The sequence below is a fragment of the Saccostrea echinata genome, unplaced genomic scaffold (genome assembly GCF_033153115.1).
Source record: "Saccostrea echinata isolate AGI-Se365-2 ecotype Australia unplaced genomic scaffold, CSIRO_AGI_Sech_v1 ptg000030l, whole genome shotgun sequence".
Lineage (NCBI taxonomy): Eukaryota > Metazoa > Mollusca > Bivalvia > Ostreida > Ostreidae > Saccostrea > Saccostrea echinata.
In genome coordinates this window covers 4,669,033-4,693,091 of record NW_026889779.1, presented here as the reverse complement: position 1 = coordinate 4,693,091, position 24,059 = coordinate 4,669,033, and the positions used below count along the sequence as shown (strand labels likewise).

The 24,059-nt window shown below is 31.0% G+C and overlaps 1 protein-coding gene across 2 annotated transcripts; it reads right to left on the bottom strand.

Moving 5' to 3' along the window:
• Nucleotides 1-1,800: 1,800 nt before the first annotated feature.
• Nucleotides 1,801-23,511, bottom strand: LOC133197127 (cell adhesion molecule 2-like). Of its 2 annotated transcripts, none has more exons than XM_061332981.1 (9): nt 23,341-23,511; nt 15,211-15,606; nt 14,681-15,031; nt 14,135-14,455; nt 11,030-11,125; nt 5,642-5,767; nt 5,321-5,345; nt 4,117-4,186; nt 1,801-3,507 (listed from the first exon to the last, which is right to left on the bottom strand). In XM_061332981.1, exons 1-9 carry the CDS (start codon nt 23,405-23,407, stop codon nt 3,358-3,360), a joined length of 1,602 nt encoding a protein of 533 aa, XP_061188965.1. In that variant the 5' UTR covers nt 23,408-23,511; the 3' UTR covers nt 1,801-3,357. The 2 variants fall into 2 exon arrangements, with proteins under 2 accessions (XP_061188965.1, XP_061188966.1); XM_061332982.1 differs by having other exon boundaries at nt 11,030-11,071.
• Between the last annotated feature and the right edge of the window lie 548 nt (nt 23,512-24,059).

Sequence of the window (24,059 nt, the reverse complement as noted above, 5' to 3'; positions counted from 1 at the left end):
GTGCGGATGGACACCAAAGACACAACAAATATTGGTACTCATGTCAGACTGATCGAGTATTAAGACATAGCAATTTAAGGTCGTATTTTATTTTTAAAAGAATATTGTAGTTTCTAGATCATGCCTCCATCTTTTAAATTAATGCGACTTGACAAAATTATGAATAAAAAGAATATATATGACACATTTTAAATTCTTGGAAGACAGGCCCTAGAAAAGATAAAATTTAAAAAAGCACGGTTTTAAATGCTTTTTATATGTTTAAAACTGGAACCAAATTGTATCTGATCATAATTTAAGAAAATATCTCCAGAGTCATTACCAAATATTAAAAAAAATCAATAAATTAAGTCATCAGTGAAATTTCGATTCCTTGCACGCCCAAATTCCTGCCAATATATCTAAAGTGCCCAGATTCAGATGTAAAATATTTATGTGACATTTATCGTAATGGTCACAATCACAGGTGCTTGACGAGGTTTCCTTGAGGACAGACACCCCCCCCCCCTCCCGGATAAAGACCCCAGAGCCTTTTCTCATAAATTATCTTCAATCTTTCAGTGACATATTTAGTGATATATTCCATGCCATCAATTTGAAAAATTATCTAAAACATACTTTTTAATTTTTCATCCCACTCTATATATAATTGATACATAAAGTGGGGTAGAAATTTTTATAAAACGTTTGTTCTGGATAATTTTTCGAATCGATAACATGGATTATATCACAAATATGTCACTGAAAGATAATTTATGAGAAGGAAAATCGAAAAGGTCAGGAGGTCTTTATCGGGGGGAGGGGGCGGTCCTGTCCCCAAGCACCTTTGAGCACAATATGACATAGCTTGAGAAATCATCTTTTACAGGCTGTTTTAGTCTGTGTCGCTTAGGTAAATTAAAGGATTACGAATAGTTTTGTCGAATTTTACAAAATCATCGAGTCTGGACATTCAACATATTATATTAAACATTAATTAAATTGGCAGGATATATATAGATTTTTTGGAAACAAGGAATGGATCCAGTGTTATACAGGGGCTGAGGTCATTTACTTAACCTGTAAAAACTGGATCAAGAGTACTAAAGAGAGTTAACTTCGATACATATATATGCTTTATAAGGAATTTCAAGAAAAAAAAGAACGTAAAAAAGGGAGATAAATTCAAGTCCTTTTGGAGTATCATATGCGATATAGAATTTTTCATTATCCGAATATTGTCACCGAAGAACGAAACCGCATCCTCAGACTACAAATGGTGTTTTATTGAAGTTATTTGGAAGTGACAGAATGATATGGAAGTTTGTCCTAATAGAACTGATACCCCCGCCAATTTCTGTTCGGATACTCCGTAAGATAATTTTTTTAAAAGTCGAAAAGTTAACTAAACATACACACAAGACAGACAACTAGACGGATGGACAGGATGATTCCAGTATGCCGTCCTACAACCTCCATGCGGGGGTATAAAAACATCAGGATCTTCCTCAGAAATGAAACTCTTATTACAACTCTTTCATTTTAAAGACACTGGCCACATCTCTGATTACTACATTTATAGGACTTCCGTCACAATTCTTTTATGTATCAATCCCTCCCCCCCCCCCTTTACAATCCAAAATTACATGTCTACCCATTTTGTCCATCTGCTTTTTGTCAGTGAACTGATATATATGGGTGTTTTTACAATTTCATCAGCTAATATGATAGAGCTACATTTTTTTCTCAATTACTTAGAATTATTCTCCTTAATTAAAAAAAAAAGGAACTTTTGTTTCTCCCTGGGAAAAAAAAAACATATTTCAGTGTTTCTCGATTTTAATGAAGAAAATATTTTACATGTCAGCTGTACAATATATTTAAATGATTATAAATATAATGGTTTTCAAATAATGATACAATTTCATTTTCTTTGCAGTATATTGTGCATAGAATAGCTAATTCTAAGGGAAAAGCCTTAAATAAACATACATCATACTCGTTACATGTAAGAACATTGAAAAGTGAAAATGTTAATTTTGTTACAAAACAATTATTGTGTGTCCTCTTAATATTTTTCTATAATGTTCACTTGATTATCACGCAGTGACTTTTTGTAATTAGTAAAAGTAATTCAAAGAATACAAGTCAATTATTTTCAAACCTATTTAGTGCATGATTATATCAACATTCTTTCAGAGAGAAAAAAACATACAGATATACTGATAAACATTGTCAATCATGATTTCTTATTAGAATCTGCTCAATGATGGAAACAAAAAACAGGCCACTTAGTGGTCTGATGACAGAAAACAGAATATCAACATGACAGTTTGGATTTACAGAGAAAAACACTTTATATACAGCTATCTTACAATTAAAAGACTGATTAATTTGTCCTTGTAATGGAGAGCTTCAACTTATTTGAATATAAATAAAATCTTTATAATTTTGATCTAAAATATAAAACAATACGTATTATCTACATACAACCTTTCGTGGGAGACACACTATACCTCAATGTCAAATTGCTTTCAAACCTTCTGTACGGGAGAACTCAGTATCTCACACTACCTCTCAATGTCAGATCTCAATCAAAAAGGTGCAAAAAGACTGGATTTGAAATTTTATCAAACTTCTTGAAATTGCTCACTAAAAATATGGAATGATTTCAAAAATATAAAAAAAAAAATTAAAAAAATATTTGATCCCATTATTCATGTGGATGGAATTTCTGCAAATTTTTTATATATGCATGTTGGCAAAAGTTTAAAAGAAAATCATCCTCACAACCATTGATATACAAAGCCTCACAAAACCTGACATACAGTCATACCAAGAGAAAAGGAATTATTGCAACATAAACAATGGCTGTGATTCTATCACAGAATAATATCAAATGACTGACATATGTACACAAATGATTGACACAAACAAAACAGATACACAAACTCAAGAATAGCACTCATGCTTGGTCTAGACCAATATAAACCCTTTACACTGAAGAACTTTGGCATAAATGTCACAGGATTCAATTGAAACAGAAAAATCATTTCTCTGACTCTCTGACATGAAGTTCATGTTCACTGAAATTTAATTGGCTTGTAAAATTCTTTTCCAGATAAAAATTTTTTGTTTTGATATAACTACTGTGAACTAAGTCCAAAATATTGTATCACCATTTATCAATTTAATACTAACTACATATGAGCATGGATTTTTGGATTTCTCCTGAATATCAAGAAGACTTACTGTATGGTGTACCCTTATTCTACAGTGAACAGTTCATCAACTTTTGATATTCTAATTACAATGTTCCAGCAATTTTCAATAACACTACTGTCATACAGATCGCACTGAGATAAACTTTTAGAGATTTCAAACACTCGGCATCATTACTGTGTCAGAATATGGATTACTGTTAAGACCATTCGTGTCATATATCTGGATTGGTTTTCGACTTCTCGGCTTGTCATCAAACGTAAGGTCAGCATACTGTAAGTCATTGTTGTACTGTTTCTTTTCTTGCTGCAAAATGAAAAAAAATAGCTTATTTATCATGAGTAAAATTCAACCACATTTTTCCTATGGGAAATAACTGCTACGGAGAATGGAGTTATTTTTCTGTAGATGTATAAGCAAGATGTTCTGAGAAAAAATTGTAGGAAAGTGTCCATATAATTCAATCCAATTCTACTGCTGTTCTTTAAGACAAGTAAAAAAAAAATTAATCATCAGTTTGTGTAATAAAGTATTTCTTTACTATCTAAAAAAATATTAAAGTCAAATTTTTTATATAAAAAAGAGGTTTGAGGATAAAAATGATTTTGCTTCTTTTTTTTGTTTTGTTTTTTGTTGTTTTTTTTTTAATAAAATTGTGAATACAAAAATTACTTTTCATACATTATACAATGTACATGTAATTTACTTCTTTTTTTTTTTACATGTTTTAAAAACATTAATGTAAGAAATTAGTTTTTTCACTAATAAGTTATACAGACCAACTTCTTAGTCTAAGAAGTTGGTCTGTATAACTTATAAGTGAAAAAACTAAGAATCTTAGTAGATAAATCATTTTTGGCAAATGATAAGCATTACTATGAAGGATTAGAGTAGGTATCAGATATTTATATTTACCGCATAAAATGGTGAATTTTTGTCATTGTTAACAATATCTGGTCTGTTCACAAATGTTAAGTCTTGGTTGCTGCAAGAAAAAGAAAATAATTTTTAATACTAATTACTATATGCAAGAACATGCTTTCTGTAATTCAAACTAAAAAATTATTTTCTTAAAGAAACACAACTTTTTTTTTCAAAACAACACTCCATATAGCCTTAAGTAATTGTCACCTAATGTCACATGCAGGTTCTTTTCTTCGGAGCCAGTACACTATATATTCCTTTGTAAGACATGAAAGCCCTAATGCATCTCCATTTGGCCTTCAGAGCAAGAATTCTGCATTTACACTACATGAGGCTAATTTCATAATAATTTGACAATGTGAACCCATGTTTTTGGAAAGAGTTTTGGAATTATTCTTTTTTTTTTTCTTTTTACAAAATTGAATTCAATGTAAAGAATTCAACTTTTGACTTGATTCTACATATTGATGACTTCCTAACAATTTTTTCTATATGTAGCCCTACATAATTGAGAAAAAAAGATTTTAACAGATTTTTCTGAAAGAGTTCTTTGTAAAGCATTTGAACCCCCTTTTTTGGCTCAATCCCTTCCCAGGGATGATGGTGGAGCACAGATTTAACAACATCAACATCAGAGTACCAATCTCTACATAACAGATTGATACAGTTTGGAGTCCAATGGTCCATATATACATGTAGATATTTTTAATATTTAAGTCTAAAACTTTGAACTCTTTTTTTCTGAAACCTAATCTTTACAACTGGAACCATGACTTTTAAAAAAATTGAATCTGCAGTGCACTACAAGAGAATGTTTACATATGGAGTCCTTCAGTTCTACATGTTAATGAGAGCAAGATTTTCCTCATACATTTGTGTGTGACTTCCCCAGGAGTCATAGAATGAACAATTGAAATCAACATTACACAAGCACAAGAATGCTTGCACATATTACAATTGACAATATGTAGCAGTGTTGAAAAATATTCAAAGATTTTCCCTCTACATTTTCTATGTAAAACTCCTTTTTCGACCCTTCTCTGTCCAAGGGGCCATGGCCTTAATTTGAACAAACTTGAATCTCTATTCCTGGTTCTGGCAAAATGTGAAAAGTTTATGCATGACAAAAGATGAAAAAAGATAGTAATTGGTCACCTGAGTGTATTAGGATGACCCAACAAGTATATGTACTTACTTTCTAATTGGTTTCTCTGGAGGTTCTAAATAAAAAAAAAACAATACATGTATTTGAAAAAAGGAGTATATAATTTATAAGCACACATACGGTAATTATTCAAAACACAAAAATAGAACATTTGTCTGCACCTTTTTAACTGTTGTGGAAATAAAACTTCCATAGATTTTTCCATCTGGAATACTAGTAATTTGATCTTACAAAATATTCATATATCAAAAGTTCTTTATCCTATAAAAATCTGTAATAAAGAAAGACTGAATTGTCATTTAAAATCAATGACTAAAGTCTACACAGTTGTGATCTTAATTTGCAACTGACCATCAATAGAGTCTTCCTTTGACTGTCGTCTTTTGCAGATGCACCATACAGCCAGAAAAATGATGATAAGAACAATGATGACACCAATGACGATACCAGCTATTGGTCCAGCTCCTAGTCCTCCATCTATAGGAAACCAGTACATTAACATCAGAGCACTATGCACCAAGGACATTAACATGTACCAGCAAAGATATTAATATCTGGGTACCAACAAAGACATTAATATCTGAGTACCAGCAAATACATTAATATCTGAGTAGCAGCAGAGACATTAATATCAGAGTACCAGCAGAGATATAAATATCTGAGTACCAGTAAAGATATTAATATCTGAGTATCAGCAAAGACATTAATATCAGGATACCAACAAAGACATTAATATCCGAGTAGCAGCAGAGACATTAATATCAGGGTACCAGCAAATACATTAATATCAGAGTACCAGCAGAGATATAAATATCAGAGTACCAGTAAAGATATTAATATCAGATATCCAGCAGAGACATTTATATCTTGAGTTACTCAAGTTGAGTACCAGTATATAAATATATTAATATCTGAGTACCAGCAGAGACATTAATATCTGAGAACTAGCACAGGCCTTTAAATTGCTTTTTTCCAACATACAAATTAGGGGTACATTTTAATACTCCCAGTTTGTCAGTAGGGTTAAAGCAATGTAAAAACGTGTTACTGGAAAAGACATTAATATCAGAGTTAACCAGCAAAGACATTTAAAGTAATATGAGCTGCAACTTTGATATCAGAAATTTTTGTTGCAAAATTGTAATTAACTATTTCAATGATGAAATTTTTTTTTAAAAATAAATTTCTGTTGCTCATATTTGTGATGGAAGAACTATTTATAAGCTTTGATTGAAGCAAAACTGCATTATTATCATCCTGTACAATATTGATTTCTTATATAATATTATACATTCCCTTGTAAAGAAATCATTTATGAAAAAATTCTGATACTTATTTTAGTCTTATTGATCATGAAGATTTAAATTACTAACATATTTATTATAACAGCACATTTTAACAGCAAAATAAAATTCTCAAAAATGCAGCTCATATTGCTTTAACAGTGTTTTTTCTGAGTTTGAATAGCAAAGACATTAATAGCAATTCTCTGTAACCACTTAAACTTCTTTGCCACGCATGGTCACCGATTTTGATGAAACTTTACCCATTATTACAACTTGACACGAGAAACATATATCAAATAAAATTTTGTTGCTATGTGTCTTGGTTGCCATGGTAACAGCCAAAAAAGTTGGAAAAATTGAGATTTTCAGCCACTTTGAATCTTTATTAAGCCTTAATAAAGAGTAAGAAAAACAAACAAACCATTCTCACAAAAACCTGACACCTTGTTGCCACTTATGCTATAAAGAAATTATTTAGAATTTATCTCCAAGAAAGTGGTAACCATGGGTACATTTGGAATACATTTCAGATGCTGAAAAATGCAGAAAAACGCTCAATATTCACTAATTAGGTGTTAAATGATCAAACTCAATCAACAACCTAAGAAAAAAACAATAAAAATATTTGACCTTAAGTAATTAGGTATTGGCAATATTATTCTAAAAATAACTTTCATGGTTGCCATGGTAACACAGTGTAACCATGCAAAATATGTTGCTAAGATTGGGTTAATGCTACTATCTTCAGGAAAAAACATTAAAATTCATGACTGGCACATATGCATCCTCAGGACCTTGCAACACCGACAACATAAGAAAAATTGGGATTAATTGTTACTTTGCAGTGTAACCATGGAAACAATGTACCAGTTGTTTAAAGTGATATTTTTTTGCTGCCTTAGGAATTTACTTACCTTTTATTCCAAAAACATATTATTTGACTCACCTTGAATAATACATTTCTGGTAGAACTAAAGTTGAATATCATATATTGATAACGATTGTTAAAAAATATAACACTGTTGCTATGGTAACCAAGAAGGGAAAATGTTCGATTTTGTTAATTTTATATCAATATTAAACCCTATGTGCCAGCTTTTTGCATCCAGTTAGAGATTGGGTGGCAGTCAAAATTGAAAGTCAGGTTAGTTGTTCATAATTATCAATCATAAAAGTTTTGGGAATCTACATACAAGGGTACGTATCCAAGGAAACAGAATATTTTTCAGATTTTTTTGCATATTTTTTCGGCTTATTTCCATAGCAACGCTCTATTTAAAGAATTGAATTCAAATTTTTTGAAATGTGAAAATTAGGGTCACATGAACGTCTTTAAAAATTGATCATTAGTTGTATAGAAATATGCTTTTTAAAAAAATTGGATTAGATTTAAACACTAAGAGAGTAAATTTAAAATCCCTTCTTGGTATTAAAACCATGGCAACCATTGCCAACCTATAAGAAATATCATATTTCTTCCTTGGTATATGTTACAAGGATATTTTGTCTATTATTTGCTTGCATTTCAACCTATAATTTTTTTTATTCTTAAGTGTATGATTTTATAAAATTAAATGAGCAAAATTATTACTTTTGAATACTTTGTTTCCATAGTAACACATGTAATAGTTGATTTACCAAACCAGTTTATCATGCATTTAAGACATCAGGCCTTCAACTTTTAGAAACAATCATTGCCACTTGTTTGCTTTGCTGCAAACGTTAACTGTGGGACTCTGAACATGCTGAAAAATGCCATTTTTCAAACTTTAGGACATGTTGCCATGGTAACCATGACACGTAGCAACCAATTTCTGCCTGATTTGAGTTTACGGTATTAAAGACTTTTATCATAGAGAGTTTGGAGAAATTCTGAGGCTATGCGTGCCACACCTCCTATATAAAAGTTCAAGTCATTACAGAGAATGGCTCTTAATATCTAAGTATTTTCAAAGACATTATTATCATCAGGGTACCAGCAGAGACATTAACATCAGAGTACCAGCAAAGACATTAATATCAGAGTACCAGCAAAGACATAAACATCTGAGTACCAGCAAAGACATTAACATCTGAGTACCAGCAAAGACATAAACATCAGAGTACCAGCAAAGACATTAACATCAGAGAACCAGCAAAGACATGAACACCTGAGTACCAGCAAAGACATTAATATCAGTGTACCAGCAAAGACATTAACATCAGAGTACATTAATGTACCAGAAAAGACAAACATCTGAGTACCAGCAAAGACATTAACATCAGAGTACCAACAAAGACATAAACATCAGAGTACCAGCAAAGACATTAATATCAGTGTGCCAGCAAAGACATTAATATCAGAGTACCAGCAAAGACATTAACATCAGAGTACCAGCAAAGCCATTCATAAACATCACAGTACCACAAAGCCTGAGAAAATATAAGCATTTATAAGCCTTCTAATTTACCTGGTCTTTGAACATCTGTCAATTAAGCAAATTAGAAGTCTGGAATTGGGTGATAGAAATTGATATGTATACACTTTGTATATCTTTGTATATCTTGTCTAGGGCATGTGGCGATAGTCAAATTAACTTTCAGGCTTTTGCTGCTTACGGAATATACCAGTATCATGGTGTCATGATTGCATAAATATACTAAAATAATCACGTCATTGAAATCTTGTTTGATTTAGTGGAAAATATAAAGGTCATTTTTTTTTCCAGACATGGCAACACATAAGTAAGGCACAAGTAATTGTGGCTTTTTCACACTGTACTTTTCGATGATTTTTACACCAAGATAGGACGCAACAAGATAAAACCTATGATCCTTACTGAATTACGATAAATGTACACTGAATGATTTTTTACAATATTACATGACAAGACTGAGTGTTCACAAATCATCGTTATATTGTATCTATAGAGGATTATATGCAGTTTGTTTTAAGATTCTTAGTTAAAGATATGGAAAATTGTTATAGTTATAATACTAATATTTTTTTGCTTGATAAGCTAGCTTATGATTACCAATAAAATATATGTATTAAACTCCCGCAAGTAACACTCTGTTTCTGTGTATATTGTTTGTGTATATATATGGGATTATGGATATAGCACTGTGCACGGTGCACAATCTGCACATCCATCAAAGCCTCTGGGTAAAACTCGGTCTCTCCCCTTACCTGAGTAAACCATAAGGTTAAAAAATTTTGGCCTTTAATATCAAGATACCAGCAAATAAGCAGATATATGTACATGTATTTATATCAGAATTCAAAATAATGGGAACAGCAAACACATTAACATCAAAGTATATACAGGCATACATATTTAACTACATATGCTAAAAAAATTATTCCAGAGAAGTACTGATATCAGTTCCAAAGGCCATTGTTAACAAAGAAACACTACTGCATTTTCCTTATATTTTTTTTTATAGGAATGCTTATACAAAGGTATATATCACTATCAAACATCCAAATGATTAATTCCAATTGACATCAGCTGACATCTGTGACCTCATATTGCGGTCAATTGGAGCAGTGGTTCAAGGATTGGCCAAATGTAGGTAAATATTTTACGATATGAATAATTAAATATGTTTTTTATTCATCTATCATGTCATCACCCACACAAATTCAGGCAAATAACATAAAAACTCCATACCTCAGGAATATACTAACCATAGTTAAATCATTTACTAGGTCTGACAAGTTAATGAAGTATCTGAGATTTTCAAGCAACTGATTTCAATCCCTTTATTTATGCCTAAAATTATGAATCGTAAATACATGTATAAATTATGTCTGTATTTCCTGTCTTGTCACACTTGTTTATCATTTAGTAACGAATTTATGTCCTCAAAACTTATATTTAATATCTAATGAAACCTTGCAGGCTAGAAATACTTCTGTTTTCAAATTTCTTAAAAAGTGTAATGTTATTGTTCATTAACTTGATTTTACACAGTTAAGATTTTACATCTTTACTTCCTCATACTGTCATCACTTAAAACAACCCTATGCTCTCCAAAACCTTACACAATTTTCCAGCTAAACTTGTACCAAAAAGAAATTGTGAAAAATATTATATGGGAATGAGAGAAGCAGAGTCAGTTAGCTCTCAGAGTAATGCCTCTTTACAGATGAATGGACAGACAGATGGACAGTCACTAAATAAAATGATCCCTTTGAGTATGTCACACTCTGCAGGTGATAACAAGAGCGGAAAAGATCATGATTAACAGTTATCCAATGATGTAAGCTAATATATTCTCTGCAAAACCTGAAAATGTTATTGATTAATATAAAAAAAATAAACCCCTGACCTACACAAAAACAAACACCTCAAAACATTTTAAAAAAAAAAACACCCTCCCTGTATCTTCAAATGAATCAAAATACATATTATAATTAATATGATAAAGTAAACCCATATAAAACTACATGCATGAATTAATACATTACCGTCTTTTCCCTGTGTTGCTGGGGTGGGTCTTCCAGTTGATCCTGTAGGAGAGGCAAGAGGTGTAGTGGTGGGGGTAGTGGTAGTTGTGGTTTTTACTGCCAGAAAGGAAAAGATACAGAGTCTTGATTGGCATGCAGATTACACTCAATTGAGGCTTACTGGGGGGGGGGGGGAGCAAAATCTGGGAATTTGTTGATCAAAGATATATAATATGGGGAAGGGAGTGGTGGCCAAAGCAGCATATAAATCTAAAATTTTTTCTTTATCAAGGACATAATAATGCATGAAGTAAATTTCTCTTTTTTTTCATATGCTGAAGAAAAAAGGTTTTCTACTTGATCGTTGTTTAATTTGGGGGTTTCCAGTAAGCCTCTTTTATGCATTCCAGTTTATGTTCGTTGTAGAATATGAAATATTGTGATATTAAAATGAACTAGCTCTGGGATAAATCATCCATATACAATTATACATTTAATGAAAATATAATAAAGTTACTGTTTGGAGACAACCCTGTACTTCTTGTAAAAGCTCTTTTCAACTTTGGGTCTTATATCAGAGAAGAGAGCATTACACTTATTGTGTTCATAAGTTGAAATCCAAGATACTTTAGGTAATTTATTAATAGAAGATGAATGTAAACATATATCTGCTGTCTTCAGCAAACAGCTGATCTGGGAACAGAGACAGAAAGACTATAGTTACATGGGCATTTCTGATGATGGAATTTAAACTAATTGTTAAGCAGAGATATTATTGTAGAGTTATATCATAAAGCCAAAATGAAAAATAAAAACAGAGATTTTTTTTTCTTTTCAAAACAATATAAAGCATTTGTGCATTTATAAAATGTAGAATGTTATATAAGGAAATGTAGAAGTCCCTATTTCCCAAACTTCCAATATCACAAAAGAACCAAGATGCACAAAAAAATAACTCATGCATAAAATGAAAGAAATCAATAGATTAAATATATGAAAGAGATATAAATAAATTTTACAGGTAGAGAGAGAAAAATGAAGAGTAACTGCATTTGAATAATGCCAGCTAGTGCACTGAATGATTCTCTGTCATGTAAAATGTAGGTTATATATAGTAACTAAACCATACGTAAAATATACCTTATTCAAATGCTGAATAAATGACTTTAAGTATTCAAACTTTTAAAAGGAAGAGATGGTGAAATGCAATTATTGGAGCTCTTTGTATAGGTCACTAAACACAGTTCAAGTTTTCTAAATAGTGTTTTTTAATTATTTGCCTCCATAAAAAATACACTTTGTCTTTTTTTGGGTATTTTTGACAATACATTATTATTACTTTCATTTTTTATGTATGTAACCAGTGTAATGTTTTGTGCCTAAGGCTGTGTGCGTGAAAGGTATGTTGATTTGTTTAACACAGATTGCAATCAGTCAGGTTAGATGTAGGATCCACACAACAAATTCATGGGGCAAGTCAGATGCTTAAATACTACTCTAAAACTACTGTTACCAGAGACTGAGTGTCACCTTGAATCTCTGAAGGACAGGGGTTTTGTTTATCATGGAAACTCAAAAATAATTCTCAATGTTTTGTAAAGAATTCCTCTCATCCCCTGGACCTGCTTTTTGTCCATGAAATCTACCTGTACATTGACCCACTTCATTAAACTGTCTACCTGACAGGAAGGATTGTGTTGACATTAAACAGCTGAGAAGTGTCCTCATACTGTAGCAGCAAGAGACACCTTACACTAGAGGAAATGATAAGTTAGCCCTAGCCTGCCTGATAAATTTCCCAGTGCTTTCAACAACTAACAGGGGGAAACATTATAAAACTATTTATTTATCCTTAAAGTCAAAGTACACATTACACAGAATGGTATTATAAATCCAGCTATTTCTATAAAGGTGTAGATGTATCTACATGCTGGGTGTGACTTAATAGTAATTATAAAGCAACAACCTACTGGTAATTAACCAAAGTAAATGCCTTTGAACAATTTAAAATCCAAACGGAGGACCATTTAAGATTCCAAAGTGGGCCAACATGGATGTGAGCTTAGATTATATCACACAAAGATAATAAAACTAGTAATCTGTTCTATTCAAAAAGTCAAACATTTGTCTTGATTTAAATCTACTTGGGCCATGAGCTTTCATGAAGTGAAACTTTTATGATGTCCTATTTAAATGTTGAAAGTGTATGTGTGATGGGTATGTCAATTTCTCCTTATAATCAACACAGGACAAGATAAGCCTGCTTACAACTTCCTTAGCAATGTCCAGTTACTCCCATACGTCCAGTTTCTCATGTTTACAATCATGTAAAATAAATATTTTTCACTCGACAAAGGTTTGAAATTACCTGGACATATTACAATTAAAGGGCAATACTTTCCTCTTTTGAACAGATAAAATTCATTCTATTTAAAGAGATCTTATGTCAGTGATATCTTTTATATAAATTCTTCTTTTGAATTTATTTTCAAAAAGCTTTTATTTCCACCATGACTTGCAAAACCCTATGAAAAATTTTAAATCCAATTTACCCGATACAATGCATATAAACTCAATATTTGTTCATAGCTATAAAAATTTTTGTTTGCACACTTTTTCATCAAACCTTTTTTCTTTCTGTGAGATCAGTATTATAATATATTGTATATATCATTAAGCTTATAATATTATTTACTGTTACTTTACTTGTGTATATTCTGTATATGTAAATCTCCTGATTGTTAAATAAAAAGTTGAGGTGGTCATGCATATGTACATGTAGTCGTTCTCTGGAGATACAGATTTATGTATGCAGGAAAATTCCCAGATTATAAAAGAAAATGTTATAAAATAACATTCAGAATCATGCTAAAGAACAAAGAAATAAAAAAAAAAAAAAACAAGGAATGTGGGAGCAGAAATTTCATTAAAGTAACATGTAACTGAAGAAAACACATCTCCACATAATTTTATATTTTTATAGCAAAAAATAATTAATTCAATTTTTTTTTATAAATCTCAATAAAAAATACATTAATATTAAATAAAAGTATAAAGCTTCAAATCAAACACTAAAATTGTATCTTTAAAAAAATGAAATTAAAAACAACACACACGTGGACTTACCAATCTGTAAACTTAAGTCTTTAGATGCATTAAAGAATTTCCCATTGAATCCATTAAATGCAGTGCACATATATGTTCCAGTATCAGTTTCCTGAAGATTTGTCAGAGTCAGTGTCCCATTATTAGATGTTAATTCTGTGGTGTTGTCATTGGGGCTGGCCCTGAATGTCCACAGATACCTGTTAACAGCCGTATTTGTGTGGATCCCGGGAGTTGGATTACCCTCAGCTTCACAGATCAAGGTCACAGAGGAACCAACAGAATACTGAGAGCTATCTCCAGTGTCTGGTACCTTTGTTATTCTGGGTACATTGACTTTAACTGTAAATATATACTGAATTAAAGCTATGGAGACTTAAAAATATACAAGTTGCAATGAACAGACAGGAAGCTTAAAGTACATTTAGCTCTCTGTATACCATCTTATTTTACAATATTAATGCATTTCAAATCTCTCTACAGACACATTTCTGCTACTGACCTGTAAATGTTAGTTAAAGGTTACAATGCCACTATTTCAATTTTCCTACACAAATTCATACTTACAAAATACATTAACCCTCTTAGACTCTTGGTTGGGTTTATCTCGGTCTGGCATTGTCAACAGTTCATTGTCCACAAAACATCTCCACACTGATTGGTCATCGTCTTTAGTCATAGTGTATGTTATCGTGCTGGTCACATTGTATATGCAAACAGCTTCCTGAACTTGTGGGGTGTTGGCAGATACCCCTGTAGACATTTCTTGTGGTGCAGTTATTCCTTTCCTGTAGCGCCACCATTTGATTTGTCCTGGTGGCTTCCCAACGTTGGCTGTACAGGAAAATGTTACTTCTATGTTCTCTTCTATATTGTCTGGTACAGGAACTGGAATGTCATAGGGCTGCTCAGCAGGAGCTACAATTGTAATATCACACGTTTACATACAAAGTATATGTAAAATATTTATCATTATAACATTTACTTGTGAATTTAGAGATTTTTTCATGACTTATAAAACATAAATACAATTGCATTCATCAAAATACATAATTATTCAAATTTTATATACCTGTACTGTTGCTTAAAATATTTACCCCTAACTGTGAGAGATGTTTCTTTTGTCTTAGATGATGGACCTGCAGCAGTAGCAAAAAAGACCTGGCATCTGTAGTGCTTCTCATCTAAGCACATCACTTCATTTAATCTCATCACAGCATCATAAGAATTAGCTCCACTAGCTGTAACATTGAATAGTTCAGATCGATTCTTATAATCAGGGTTTGCAAAGGAATTGGAACCTTGTCCAGGAGGAGAAAAAGTGGCTATATTTGAAAACCCATCATCTCCTTGTCCTGTTTTAGCTTGCCAAGAAATTAAGCCTGGATAGACTGTATCACCAGATTCTAGTGTATATGTACAAGTGAAGTCAACAGAACCTCCAATGGTGGCTGTGAGAGAGCCTGCTGTTGAGACTGTTCCAGCAATACTACCTGTAATAAGAGAAATATACATCAATTTGCTACAAAGAACATAGGAAATCAAATATTCATCTTATCAATACCAGTTATATTAAGGGAAAAAATGCTGTATATGCAAGTACCATATTATACTGAGCTCTTTGCACCTCCTGTATATTGTATTGTAGCAGGAAATTAACTTGGGGGTTAATTTTTGCTGTATTTGCAAAAATAAAAATTCCCTGAATTAAATTCTTAATTATTCGATAAGGAGTTTTTTTTTTTAACATACTGTTACTGGTGCATAGTATGGTGGTTGAGTTCCTGTTCAAATAAACACAAGAGAAGTTGTAGACTTCTTACTAATTATGCAAGTGTTCAGATTAGTAACAAATAAGTTGATTGTAATTTTTTTTTAAAAATATCTAAATATGTAAGATAATTAATAACACATAATTCTGTTCAGGTAAGAAGGGGTGTGATATACACATTAACTTGCATTGTTAAGTTTTAGCCATGCTATGATCATGAAAATACTCAATCTGATTACTTTTTAATTAATTGAGGCAATTATGCAGAACATACAATACAAATGAATTCATCAAATTTCTATAGAGAGAGAGAGAGAGAGAGAGAGAGGATATTCAATGTTTTGTAGATGCATGACTATAGAATTTATTTTACGAGTGGGACAGGATTTTTTTTTATATTTTCACGAGTGCAAAGCACGAGTGAAAATATCAAAAAATCCTGTCTCACGAGTGAAATAAATTCCATATTCATCTACAAAACATTGAATTGTCTGTTTATTGTATTTTCTTAGATTTTCCCTTCGCCTCTGTCTTTTCGTAACACAGTGTCATACGTTGTGACGTCATAGTTGAGCGGTTGAGACGTCATAGCTAAGCGATTGTGAGATTGAAAAACGTTGTAAAGATTGAATTTTTAACGACATATGTGGAAAATCTTTGGCAATTTAACTATTAGTTTCTGTCAGGATGGCTCATTAACTCTATCTTATAACAGGCCAGGGATTTTTTTTTAACAACACTCTTCTTGAAGGGAAGAAACGTCGTAAGTTTTGCCGCACTTCTGATATTCTCACACTGTGAGAATACCATTTTGATATCCTTTCACTCTGTGTCAGAATATCACTTTTATTCAGTAAAATAATCACAGTATTTCACTGTTGAAAATGTAATAAATATATATATAATCATAATGACTGGCAGTTGTATGTTATTTCATATTTAAAAATAGATCGTCATCAAAATACATTTTAAAAGCCCTATAGCCATCATTCATATATTTATGCACATTTGTGTACATCGACAACCTGTCCCACTTCTATGCTGATATGGATACTTTTTGTGCCTCTATTGTTGAAGAGCTACAATCTTGAAACTTGCGTATTGAAAATGCTCACAAAAATGTTTCTGAATTCACAAAGTACCTGGTAATGTGTCTTTACCGAACATATTTCTTCAAAGTTCATCATTATAGTTAATCATATTATATAGGGAAAATTATTGAATCTAATAAATTTTATACTTCTTCAGATTTTAAAAGTGAATAAAAGCACCAACTATGCATTTTCTAATAGAAAATTGATCAACAAATATATTTTAGAATAAAAACTATGGGTAGCCAGGTATTCTACTTACAATGTATATTGTATTTAGTTCCTCTATAATTTACTTCAATTGTTATATATAATTCACATAAGTGTAAAAAGCTTGTTCTATCATTGCAAGATGTCACAGATGATGATCACTTCTAATTTCATATCAAGCTAATAAGCATTGGTATCTAAGGCTAGATTAATTAAAGAAAATCTGATTTCTCTATAAAATAATTTCTTTACTTTTATCATGTTAATTGGATACAAAATTCACTTTTTACAAGTACACTTCTAGATTTCAGGGAACCTAATAAAATCATGTTGAAATGAGTGAAATGAAAATTGTTGCACGAAAAGATTTCAAATTTCATTTTGATACTTTTTTTTATTAAATAATAATATTAAGAGTTATAGTTCCAGGCTAAGGAGCAGATCTCCTTAAAATATCAATTAACTTTAATTTGATTTTAATGAAGCAATTTCATCTTACTTGCATTACTCCTCGCCTCCAATTCCAACCCAATAAAGGATAAGTTCAAGCTTGACCTATCTTATAATAGTGAAAAAAATTGGTGCTCCTTTTTTAGAGATTAAAGGCAATTTGAATCTCTGAGACCTATCCATTATCCATTTGTTATTTTGACATGTTTTGTAATTTTTCTCAATCTAGATTATCTTAGTAACCAAAAGTATTTATACCCTGTACCAGATGATTTTGGCAGTACACTGTACAGTAAAACTCGCTATAAGTTATAGCGAAGTTCTGGGGACCTGCTAATTCACTTGGCTATATCCGTAATTCGTTATATCACATAATAAATTCCTTAAAGTGTATATAGCGAATTCATAGTATAGATTTTTTTTTCCTTCAAGTGTGTCTATCAAATGTAATTAGGGAAGTATATTATACAAAATTTACTTTGGAGTTCAATAGTTTTTGTAAGAATTGAGTTTCAAATATAAATACTTACAAAATTATGTCAGTTCAATATTTTAAAAATTTAGATCTTTGAAAAATCGCTATAAAAGATGTAATTTTCATTATTTTTAACTTCTAGTGGACCCATGTTCAGTTCACTATAACCATAAATTCGCTATATTTGAGATCATTATATCCATAAAATTTTACAAGGAATTTTTAAGAATTTTGTCAGGGATTGCAAAAAACTTCAATATATATATTCGTAAATTCGCTATAAATCCGTGTTTGTACTAAACAAGGTTTACTGTACATGGATCATCAATAAAATATGACAAGAATTTAATCCTATAAATATTCAAGTACAATAAATGGTTTTTTTTATTTCTTTAAAATAATGAACATGTTTTGAACATAGCAATTGATTCTAACTGTACTTAACATTCCAATGTTTAAACCCCCCATACTAACAATTCAGTGATTAGCAAAACTATGTCAGAGCCATTCTACAGTATGACACTGCTTATAACCAAAATATTTGCTGTCAGGACAATATCTGGCTAATGTTGCACTGGTGTCAAAATCAATGGGCATTTTTGCATTGCAGAAAACTTAAAAAAATTTCATAGGTGTATATATAAATGAATTCTATTTCAGTTTGTTAAAGTTTATGTAATGAACAAATTTTCATTGTTTAAAACATGATGGGCAATTAAATGCATGTAGGTCAAACATGCATATATGCAGCAAGTAAGACTAATGAATGAATGAAGATGTATATATATATATATATATATATATATATATATATATATATATATATATATATATATATATATATATATACATTAATTTTGTTGATGTCTTGAAATTTTCTAAATATATAATCACCTATTACTTTTACTTGTTCGTGTTTTATACTTAGCATATATATATTCAGTCAAGTTTGGTTTTTCACTGACAACAGTAAATTGTTTTAAATTATAGAGAATACTCACTCAATGATGCAGTGTGTCAGTGTTCCATTGTCATTTATCCCCCCCCCCCCCCATATACATTTGCTTTTTACAGTTTATAGCATATTGTACAGTTGCATGAAAAGACAGGCCTGTATGTTAACTTCTCAAAGGAATAAGTATTTAATTATGCCATGACAACCATTAAAAATCTTATAAGTATTTCAATTACTGTCATTGCAATTTAATTTAGATCAATATAAAACGTTGCCAATGACACATGTGCAGATTTCAAAATATTTTTGTATTGATCTGTATGACATCAGTATCAGTCACTTAATCAATAAAGGTGTGTCTAATTTACCATCAGGTAGGATGTAATCTACTCTAGTTACACACACATGTACAGGTGTGTATTCACCTTAGTCAATGGCATTACACAAAATGAGTAATCATGTAACACCAACCACTCAACTTCCTGTCTCTTTCACTGCGACACAAAGAAATTACCATTACTTTCAACAGGTACTTAATATTAAATTTATTGCCAACATCTTTCATTAAGAGGCCTATCTTTGACTGCTTTACTATCAAAAGTGAATAAACATCATTTCATACTGGAAATGATTTAGACTCAAGTCGTAAAACTTGTCCAATCTCAAAATATCAATATAACAATTTGTATAAAATATATTATCTCCACAGCAGGTCGTATTGCTTAGAATCATAATTAAAATACACTTTCACAAAACTTACTAATACTACTATTAAAAATTTGGTTTTTTTTAGTTCAAATAAATATGTCAATGAAATTCAGCATTATATGTTCAAATACATCTAGAATTCTAAATGATATGGCTTACAAGTATATTATTCATTTTAAACATCCACTCAGACTATGATAAGCATATAAGCATGCTATATATTGTAAATATGAGCTTTCAGTATCAAAAGCCCCTAAAAAATTCATGACCTGATGGATACCCAACTAACGAAACATAAGAACCTCTAATTCAATCTGCCCTTTGTGTCGATTCCATTTCCCCACTAAGATTTTCTTTTCACCACTGATTTTCTTTATCCCGATATTAAATTTCAAGACATGAAATCTCAATTGTTATCTCATACATAACACAGCATTTGTGATCAGCCATTGCTAAAGTTAAAAACGCAGTTATCTTCTAATGATCTAAATATATATTAAAGTCTATGATCAATTTCAACATCTGCAAGATGCCAATAATGAAATCATTTTGATCATTGAGTAATGAAACCAAAAAATGAATTAAACACTTTTTAAATGAAAGATTTAATTAAAAAAAAAAACAAAAATCAAAAAAAAAAAAAAAAAATGTGTACATCATTTTTTTTTCTTCAATTTATTTCTCAATGAAGAAATTTTTTTTATCAATATTTGAATTGATCCTATATTATCCAGTAAAATCATATTAATTATGACTTCTGACAATACCTCAAATTTACAAAACCAATATGGAGCAAGTCAACCAACCTTTGGTAGATATCATCATGATCATGTATTACTCTTCTGCATTGCAAATCAAAATAGTATTTGGGGATGCAGTTTAGTGGTCAAATATATATATATATATATATATATATATATATATATATATTTATCCTGCAACTACCCCTTATATTGACCTAATAAAGGTAACCTAATAAACCAAAGCTTTATTCAGTCAATGCCCTAATAAAGCCTCGTGCACGTATCGGTATTTTAACGTTCTAAAAGTATTGTGACGTCATGAATATTGTAATGTTTACACCATGGCGTCTTAGTTTCAGCTGCAGAGATGTGCCTAAATCGGTAGAAACAGCTCGTTTTGGAGGTCATGTAAAAATGTGTTGCAGGATAAACAAAATACATGGAGACTGTCTTGAATTATAAGCGATATTTGGGCTCGGGTCAAAAACGTGATTGAGGGCTCGGCAAGCCTCGCCCTCTATCACGTTTTCTTACCCTCGCCCAAATATCGCTTATATTTCAAGACAGTAACCATGTATTTTATATATAGATATAGATATAGATATAGATATATATATATATATCAGCCCTTGCATCCAGGTGAGGTAAAAGGACCCTAAATTGAAAAGTTACTCTGTTTCACTCAAAATTTAGGTAAAATTCCCAAATGACAAGCAGATCAAATTTTTTCAATGCAAAAAAGAAAAAAATTCTAATTTTGAGATTTCAATGATCATATAGATGTGAAAGTGTATACTAATTAACCTTCATTGAAACTAAATCTTAAACTTAATATTAAGACACTTAAATATTTAAAAATTGTCAGTGCCACATTTTTTTTTCTTTTTAATAAAATTTCAAAATGATTAACAGAGCTCCAGATAATTTTTTACCTCAAAGTGTATTTACTCCCTGATTTTGAAATCAATGCAGATTTTGCTTTTCAGCAAAAAAATCAAAGAGTATTATGTTAATCAATTGCTCTTTTGACATCTAATGTTGGACAGTGATCAGAAGTGGCGGCGGGAATGTTCGAGTAACTGCCGTATTGCGTTTTCAACAAGATTTTTAGCTTGTTATCGATATAAGTGTTTTTGAAAGAGGAATGTAAAAGAAATGTTAGTTTCTGCATTTATCAATTAGGTTAATGAAATTTAAAAAAAAATTGTCAGCTTTTAGGTATAACTGAGAAACATTTCGTTTTTTTTTTTTTTTTACCAGAAAGACCATACGATAGGCAAAGTTACCAGGGGCACGCTGAACTCCATTTAAGACTAGGCCTATATCGATCGTAGCAAGAGATACCGAGACCTTTGGCCAAATAAAATTAATCTTTAGATTCTAATCCCCACCTGCCCCTCTCAAAATATCCAGCCCCGTTGTTTTCCATGTTGTTTGTTTGTTTGTTTTTTTAATCAGAAATATATACTAGGTTTTGCTATATAAATTGTTGGCATCGATAGAGGTAAAAGTTTTAAAGTTTTCTCCCCGTTTGCATTAAAAGTCGCGTGGTGCTATTTATAGCACAAGAGCATGTGAAAAGCAAAAAAAGCAATATTATTTTCATACAATTAATAAAACTTGTCGGCGGACTATAGATGATATTGTTGCTACAGAAAATGGTTAATATACAAGAACTGTTTAATAAACAGTGATAAAGATTTAATTACACACAACGCGTGTTCAGTTTTGTCCAATTTTGACAATATCACCTGAACGCGTCAAAAACGAAAATTTGGATGTTATATGAACGGTGGAAATCTGTGATATTTTCAGACAAAGTACGAGTATTTAATATTCAAATCTTTCTCTCGAAGTGGAAATCGGTCTAGGTTATTCCAAATACGCTTAATCAAAATTTCCTTTTGATAAAAATTCAAACACTGAGCTGACTTCAATTCACATAATGAGTTAAAATCCAATCCATTGTACGCAGTACTTTCGTAGTGTAATGCTTATTTATGATTGCTAATGCGTAAATGTATGCCCTGTTTTAAATTTTAATGCGTATTTTGAAAAATTCAATGCATATTTCTGCAAATACGCACCTTATCTGGAGCTCTGGATTAAGCCCTGTACATATCAATTAGACATGCAAAAGAGCAGTACCATAAAAATTGTTAAAGAGTACGTTAAAGCAGCTAGACCATTTTATTGTTATATCTTCTGAAAAAATTTATATGAAAATCACTTCCATAAAACTAATTTTGAGTCAATTGTCAGAAATAAAGCACTTTAATTGTCACATATATTGTTGGGGTCTTAAAAAAATTCATAATTTCATAATTAAATTTCTTAACAGTAACTACAATAAAATGCAAATTTTGCTGTCTTCTACCAAAAATTACTTCTTTTGTGTCCAATACTATATTAAACAAAAAAGACATTAATATTAGCAGCTATCACTTGTCGTGATAATGCACAGGAAATATAGTTCTCTTCAAAGATTCTCAGACACTATACTCTCTATATAACACTATAAATATATTTTACTCTTCGGACTATGGGACTAAAGTGACACTCCTTCTAGGCCCAGTCATCATTCTTTCCCTTCTACGCCTTTCCCCAAATTCTTAATCAAGGTGGCCACATTTGAAAGACAGGACGTTTTACCTTTGCAAACCTCTTTTAAAACTATTGAAACTACGTCAAATGCTTTAGTTTTTTTTTACTTGTTAAGGAAGTGAAAGAAAAAAACATGTATATTTACCGGAGTCATTGTTTTGATAAATAATAAAATAAGTACGCTCAACTTTGAGCAGGTATTTTTCAGGTATTGACTTACCTTGATAATTAATAACTGATAAAAATAAAATAAATGATAAACTTCGAAATAAATCCATGTTTTTCATTATATTAATACAGCTTATTACTCAATCCTTTGCACAAGAAAGTCATGTAATATTAGAATGTTTTCAAACAACGACTGCCATATTGAGTCACTTCCCAGATCCCGTCATGCATTGCGACAGGTGACCGAAACTTTACCTGAGCGTAGGAGCACCTTGAGGAGCGGATCTCTCTTTTTAAATTTGTTGACGTTATGAAAAAGAACTGCTTCTTAATACGACAAGACTTGCGAGACTGTTCATAATTTTGGAATTGTGCAGTAAAGTTACTGTATAATCTAACCACATTACCCCTTTTATTCTTTTTCAAAGGAATGAAGCTACTTGGTCTTCAGTTGAATTTTCCTCAGATGATTCTTTTTTACTCCATCTTGAAAGATTGATCTTCATACTCATTGATTTTTTAAATGCACGGATACTCCATAAAAATATTTTTTATAGACATCGATGCATGTAACATGTGTAAGCCTTTATTAAATTTAAAGACTGTATGTCGTGTTACAGTATTACAGCAACCATCAAGGGAAGAAACTCTCTTATCTCAATGTCAGTAAAATAAAGTTTACTTAATCAATAAAGTACCTAAACAAAGTAAACTTTATTTTACTTTTATCACTGTCATATCAATAATTATAATTCTATAATTCTTTTTCTG

Bases quoted from the DNA above. Each gene is read 5' to 3' on its own strand.
- LOC133197127 (XM_061332981.1), bottom strand. From the start codon at position 23,407: ATGAAAAACATGGATTTATTTCGAAGTTTATCATTTATTTTATTTTTA. The intron at 11,126-14,134 runs GTAAGTCCACGT...CCTTTCTGGCAG, and splicing joins AGACTTAAGTTTACAGATTG to TAAAAACCACAACTACCACT. The intron at 3,508-4,116 runs GTAAATATAAAT...TTCATTTTGCAG, and splicing joins AAAATTCACCATTTTATGCG to CAAGAAAAGAAACAGTACAA.